The sequence below is a fragment of the Berghia stephanieae genome, chromosome 5 (genome assembly GCF_034508935.2).
Source record: "Berghia stephanieae isolate SIO BIC M18660-M18661 chromosome 5, UCSD_Bste_1.3, whole genome shotgun sequence".
Taxonomy (NCBI): Eukaryota; Metazoa; Mollusca; class Gastropoda; order Nudibranchia; family Aeolidiidae; genus Berghia; species Berghia stephanieae.
This window is the reverse complement of record NC_088364.1, coordinates 66,990,877-66,998,376: the sequence shown is the minus strand read 5'-3', so window position 1 is coordinate 66,998,376 and position 7,500 is coordinate 66,990,877. Positions and strand designations below refer to the sequence as shown.

The window sequence follows — 7,500 nt, the reverse complement described above, 5'->3', positions numbered from 1 at the left end:
TCTATTGAGATCTATACCATCCTAATACCCCTTGTTTCAAATCAAGTAAAGTTCCAAAACCAATTAAAGACGAATAAAATATTAAAATGAATGATAGGTGTGGTGGTAATAATGATATGATGGCGGCTGTTGTAGTGGTGGCAGTAATGATAATGTATGTGGTTGTGGTGGTTGCAGAGGTGGTGGTGGTGATATTGTTGTGTTGGAGGAGGTTGTAGTAGTGGTGGTAAGGATGTGGTAGTGATTGTTGTTTTAATGGTGATAGTGTTGTGATGATGTAGTGGTGGTGGCAATGATGGTGATGATGATGATGTGGTGGAGGTGGTTGTAATAATGGTGGTGCTTCATGAAATAATGGTGTGGCGATTGTGGTGGTTGTAGTAGTAGTGGCAGTGATGATGATGATGATGATGATGATGATGATGATGATGATGATGATAATGATGATGATGATGATGATGATGATAGTGGTGGTGCTGGTGGTGGTGGTGATAAGGTGTGTACTTGAACGTGAAAAGAGAGAATGATGGCTGATGTGAAAAGGATATGATCCACTTTATAGATTTAGGTTTGTCTGACAGAAGGAAAGATAGTGTGTGTTTGTGTGTGTATGTTTTGTTTGTTTGTTTTTAAGGGTTTACGGCGCTTGCAACACATTTGGGTCATATCAGCGCCAGTAAAAAGGATGAAAATGGGATAGTAAAAAGTTCTAGAATTACAATTAAAGCACCCAAGAAAAAGTAAGACATAGGGGAAGGGAACAAAAAGGGATCAGATGTAGATTCCAAGAGCATACCACCAATGTAATTAGTTTGAGATCACCTATAAGTCTCATCCGGGCACAAAGAGGAATACACTTAAATGCTTACATTATACATTCAAAATAACAAATATAATAATACATAACAGAGAGATGATTTACAAGGAAAAAAATATCTCCCAAAACAATAACTGTGCATTTGACTGTTTCCCTTCCAGTTAGGACTCTGGCCAGGGCCAGGACAAAACCAAGTAATCTCATTCCAAGTCAAAGACAGAAAGCATGTTGGAAAACATATATAAGGGGATAGAAGACATAGTATGTACCCCCTTGCCCACTATGGGAGGTCAGGAACCCCACCCAGGTGTGTGTGTGTGTGTGTGTGTGGAGAGAGAGAGAGAGAGAGAGAGAGAGAGAGAGAGAGAGAGAGAGAGAGAGAGAGAGAGAGAGAGAGACTGCTCAAAGTGAATATAGTGATAGGTACAGAAAGATTAAAGTGAAAAACTAACCGAGGTTAAAGTACTGAGTGAACGTTATTATTAGGTGTGTATGTGCTCTATTTGTTAATCGTAAATATTAAGTTAACGTATGTTTCATGTTGGCAATTGCCAGGAAATTAACGTTTTAATTGAATCTTCTCTGTGTGTGTGTGTGTGTGTGTGTGTGTGTGTGTGTATGTGTGTGTATCATTGTTAAGTACATGAAGATGAAAAGTGAAAACTTATTGAGGCTAAAGAAGTGGGTGCACTTTACTGATTTGTGTGTGTATGTGTGTGTGTGTGTGTGTGTGTGTGTGTATGTGTGTGTGTGTATCATTGTTAAGTACATGAAGATGAAAAGTGAAAACTTATCGAGGCTAAAGAACTGGGTGCACTTTACTGATGTGTGTGTGTGTGTGTGTGTGTGTGTGTGAGAGAGAGAGAGAGAGAGAGAGAGAGAGAGAGAGAGAGAGAGAGAGAGAGGAGAAGAGCAGACAGAGAGAGAGAAAAGAGAGAGAGAGAGAGAGAGAGAAAGAGACACAGAGAGAGAGAGAGAGAGAAGAGAGAGAGAGAGAGAGAGAGAGAGAGAGAGAGAGAGAGAGAGAGAGAGAGAGAGAGAGCTCAAAGTGAATGTAGTGATGAGTACAGAAAGATGAAAGTGAAAAATTAACGAGACTTAAGACCTATGTATGCGACGATAACGTATAAATTTGAATTTCATTAAAAATTTACTGAGATGCAATCAAAAATGTGTCTCGCAATAATTTCTGACACCACTTGGAGGAATTTCAAAAGTTGAAAGTGTAATTACAACATATTGTAGTAGTAAGGAAAGATGGCGGTAGGGATGATGATGTGATGGTGGTTGTAAAAGGGTCGTGATAAGGATGATGATATGGTGGTTGTAATAGTTGTGGCAGGGATGATGTGGGGTGGTTGTAGTAGTGAATGTTGGGATGATGTGGTGGTGGAGGATGTAGTTGTATTGGTAGTAGGAATGATGATGTGGTGGTGGTTGTTGTAGTAGTGGTGGTAGGGATGATGATGTGATGGTAGTTGTAGTTCTAGTGGTTGTAGCTGTAGTGGTGGTGGTGGTAGGGATGATGATGTGGTGGTGGTTGTAGGTAGTAGTAGTGGCGGTGGGGATGATGATGTGGTGGTAGGGATGATGATGGGGTGGTGGTTGTAGTAATAATGGTGATAGGAATGATGATTTGATGGTTGTTGTAGTACAGGTGGTGGTTGTAAAAGTAGTGGTGATAGGGATGTTGATGTAGTGGTTGTGGTGAGTCTTTTTAAAAGGTGGAATAGTGATGATGATGGGCGGAGATAAACCACCATTTAGGCGAAATCCGCCTTTAGGCGGAAGATTCTCAGCCCTGATGCTGGTCAGACGTGAGTGAAAAACTTCTCGAACAATATGAAAAAACCCAAGACCAGGATGTAGCAGAACAGCTATTAAATACCCTTCAAGAGGACAGAAGACAAAGATGGATTGACACAGTAGAAAACTTGGATATGAGACACTCGAGTCGACATGCTTGGCAACTGATTAGGAAACTTAACCCTGAAAACAACGGAACCAAAACCACTCCACTCGTGTCCGCAGATACTGTGGCACAAGAGATTAAGCAACGCGGACAACACGCTTCAGATCAGATGTTCGAAAGAAATATCCGCAAGGAATACAGAAAAACTCTCGACTCTCTCCCATCATCTGGCTCAATGTGGACCTTCCCAATCAGTCACGAAGAAATACATGAAGATATCAAAAGTATGAAGAATGGGAAAGCAGCAGGGATCGATGGCATATATCATAATTATGATAACACACCTTGGACACAACGCAAAGAACTGGTTGGCTGCCGTAATGTCTGACATACTTGACAAAGGAAGATACCCACAAACATGGAAACATGCTAGAGTTATAGCCATCCTCAAACCAGGAAAACCAGCAACAGAGCCATCTAGCTATAGACCCATCTCTCTACTATGTTGTCTCTACAAACTACTAGAAAAAATAATATTAACAAGAATAACCCTTACTTGAATCCTATTTTTCCAATTGAACAGGCAGGGTTCCAACGAAATAGATGCACAACCGAGCAGGTCCTTGCCCTCACCTCCTTAATTGAAAATGGATTTGAAAAAAAAAACTAAAAACAGGCACAGTGTTTATTGATCTCTCTGCTGCATATGACACAGTGTGGACTGGTGGCTTGATGCTGAAACTTGCAAAAATAATCCCTTGCAGAAAAATCTTGAAACTGCTCTCATACATGACAGGACCTAGAAATTTCCATGTGGTACTTGGTGGCAACACCAGCAAAGTCAGAAGAATAAAAAAAATGGAGTACCACAAGGCTTAGTCTTAGCACCAGCATTGTTTAACGGCTACATAAGCGACATGCCTCAAACAACTTCCACAAAACTAGCATATGCAGATGACTGGGCCTTAGCATACCAATCAAGAAACTGGGAAGATATAGAAACAACGCTTAGCAAAGACACCACGGCCATGAAAAGGTATTTTGACAGATGGTATTTAAAAATGAATACGACAAAAACAGGTGCAACTGCATTTCATCTTAACAACAGGGAAATCAAAATGAAAACTGATGATCAAGATTGATGACACTACACTACCAACTGATCAAAATCCAAAATACCTCGGAGTGACACTGGATAGACGGCTGTCCTATAGAACCCATCTTGAGGGTACAGCAAGAAAGATAGGGAAACGAAATTGTCTACTCAGAAAACTGGCAGGAACAACATGGGGGAGCATCACAAACTTTTCTCAGAACATCAACCCTGGCCCTTTGCTACAGTGTGGCAGAATATTGTGCTCCTGTTTGGACGAGAAGTGCCCATACAAACCTTGTTGATGCGCAACTAAGAGACTTGATGCGAATAGTAACTGGATGCCTGAAATCAACTCCAACACAATGGCTGCCAGTCCTGAGCGCTATAGCACCACCCCACTTGAGGAGAGAGTATGCAACACAGAAATGGATATCCAGAGCTGAAGAAGACAGTGGAACTCCTCTGCAAACCATATTCAAAACTGCGCCCCCAACATCAAGACTAAAATCTCGTTCACCTTTCTACCTATCAAAGAAAGAAAACTACAACATGCAAGAAGCCTGGTGCGAGGAATGGAAAAGGAATAAACCAACAGGAGGGGAACTAATTGAAGATCATTGTAAAAGTCTCCCAGGTCTACAGGATCAACCAAGAAAATACTGGGTAGCTGCAAATAGACTACGGTCAAAACATACAAGCAGCTGCCAACATGCACAAATGGGGGCTCCAAGTATCACCAACATGCCCAAGGTGCAACCAAGCACCAAAAGATGCAAACCACCTCGTACTAGATTGCCCAGAGACAAAACTTGAAGGGGGATTTGAAACCATCAACAAATGTGATGATGACTTCTGAACCTGGATTGATACCTCGAACATAGAAGTGTAGCCGAATGATACTACTACTACCTGAGTACCGTGAGAGAATGTGAGTGAAGAGCCTTTTCTGATGACTCAATTACGCACAGCTCAGAGCATGACTTGAACCCTGGACCATCCGGACTGTAGGCAACTGTCATACAACTTGACCACTTAGCCTGCATTCAATTCAAAACCTTTTGATTTGTCACTTTCTGTTCCATACACATGTCAAACATTCTTCTCTAGAACCATATCTTGTATATCCTTTTTTCTCACAGTCCATGCTTCGGAACCAAGCCTCACTGCACTTTTCAGTACCAGTTTACGATATCTGATTATGTAAAATATCCCCCAAGGAGATCCCTTGATGTAGGTGTAAATCAGGCAGCATCTCTCATCCTGATCATGTTGTTCCATCGCCCATAATCAAGAAATCTCAACATATACATAGGAAAACCATTCTGGGCATATATTGCCGATAAGTAATTTATAAATGTTTTTTTCTTCTGTGAGGTACGGTTGAAGATAAGTCATTAATAATTTTGGTTCAACATTCCTCTAGTCCTATGCCGTAGTTGTAGTAGACGATAGACGTCTAGTCTATAGACTATAGAGAATAGCCGTAGATGCGTTTTGTTTGAATATAATGTGTTCACTAGCCGTCGGTCTATTGAGCGAAGTTGTTTTGTGCCGCCCTATATTTTTCAAATTTAGCAGATACTGCTTTGCGTCTCAAATTTTGCATAATATGCTGCTTTTCGTTAACACTTGCGCATCTCTCCTGCCTTACTAACCATGATCGGTACCTGTACCTACTGTACGAAGGTTGTGCGTCATCACAGACGGCTCTCTTTTTCTTGTTGCCCCAGGCGAGGCGAGATGACATGCGACAATGAGCTGAGTGTGGGGTATGGGGGCTACCATGAGCCAAAAAGTCAACAGGCCGCCCAAGTATTTTATATAAAAGACTGTTTTCTTCTGTTTTAAAACCACGGTTATCCACCTCCCACGACAAACAACGGATACTCTTTACTGCTAAAATAACTAGGTCAGGACGGCAAATTTAGTTTTGCACACCTTGGGGTCTGACTTTGGGAGATATCAAAACTATATCAGTTTTATCATTGGAAGAACAGGTTTGTTGTAATCAAACGATACGGATGAAGAAAATGTCAATAAATATATATCTTAAGCTACTCGTTTTGCTCAAATGGATCTTAATCATCAATACGAATATTACACAAATAATTCACCGAGTAGAGCCCCATAATGCTATAAATAAGAATCCCAGTCCAGACAGCAGTTCAACCTGTAGTTATGTTATTGTCTTTGGAGTAGATGAGCAGTGCATTGAGGTTGGATTTTCTCTTCCTTCTTTTAATGCCTGTTATCACAGTTGATATTCGAAGGAAGAAATTTTATATGGCAGTCTAATCGCTGTTGTCATGTTGTTCTTTTTTTAAAATGATATTGACAAATCTCAATGATAGTGTATCGCAATCCATACCGAAACAACTATGAAAGGATCCATAGACTTCAATGATCGGGTGATAGTGATATAGAATTTTTTTCTCTAGAGGAAAATCGACAAATGGACCTCTTTTACATAATATATGCCCATCGTAAATGCCGGTTACATGAGTACATCTCTTTAAAATTCAAACCACACATAACCCCACCCCTTTTTTTTATACACAAAATACACACATTCTAAAAAAAAAAATAAACCCACTAGAACATTGATATTGCCCAATTTCGACTGAGTGAGCTCATGACATTTAAAAAACTTGAAGATGAGACATGATGCCTGTTGAGCGAGATAACATTTTCCTCCAACACAGACAACCCTGCTTCCGGAGTACGGTGAGAGAATGTTTTCGATCAATGCTGCCTTATATATAAACAGCCAGCAACCGCCCCTGAATGTGTTGTATATTCTCCTCACATGCGTGTTTTCCTCTAGTTGTGCATTTATTTAATTGATGGGTATGAGGTAGTACCATTCAAAAATGTATCCATCCATATTTAAAGCACATTAATTTGACTAAAAAAAGATGCATCTATCGTACGAAATGAGAAATGCATGGAATGTGCACATAGTCAAAGTCAAAAATAGGCAATCTCACATGAAGATACAAACCTATTTTGAAGTTGGAGAGTCATGGTTTGATTATTCCAGTAAACCAATTTTATTAAGTTATCCTATCCTTTTGCAGAGGCTTGGACTTGGACACCTCTTGCCTTGTAATCCGGCTTCTGTAAGTTGTAAGTTGTAAGATACCTGTGCCTGTATTGTTGTCAATAAAAGCACCTGTCGCTTGCGACCTCTGATCACCTATGACCCTGGCAGTTCTACAAAGGGTTAAAAGGTCATTAAAATGGTTCCAAGTGCTTAACTGGCTTAACGTAGTCGAGAAACGTTTTTAACGAATCTATGAATTAACTCTCGGTAACTACTCAAAACTCAAAACAAGATATTTTATGTAACCCTTCCCCGCGATGACACTGGCCGGCGTGAACTAAGTACACAATGCACTGGCCCATTATCATCAAAGAGAAGATAATGCACTGGCCATCCCGGCTCCTTGTTTTTCAAGGACACAATGTGCACACACACACACACACACACACACACACACACACAAAACACACACAAACACACACACACACACACACACAGACTTGCATATATTACGCCATTTAAGAAGCATTTAAATTTTAGATTAATTTTTATATGCGTTTCTCGCACAGGGCTAGAGTCTGTATCTTTTATTGTGATGAGAAGATAAGGGACATGGGCTGGTCATGTCGTTT

The 7,500-nt window shown here is 40.4% G+C and overlaps 2 protein-coding genes across 2 annotated transcripts in view; one reads left to right on the top strand and one right to left on the bottom strand.

Moving 5' to 3' along the window:
• Positions 1-7,135, bottom strand: part of LOC144973465 (uncharacterized) — a 48,244-nt gene extending 41,109 nt beyond the window's left edge. Inside the window, 1 exon segment of the mRNA XM_078915938.1 lies at positions 6,827-7,135. Coding sequence (XP_078772064.1) covers positions 6,827-6,849 — 23 coding nt within the window. The 5' untranslated portion in view covers positions 6,850-7,135.
• Positions 1-7,500, top strand: part of LOC144973468 (core histone macro-H2A.1-like) — a 592,749-nt gene that overhangs the window by 168,866 nt on the left and 416,383 nt on the right. The gene's annotated exons all lie outside the window — the stretch shown is intronic.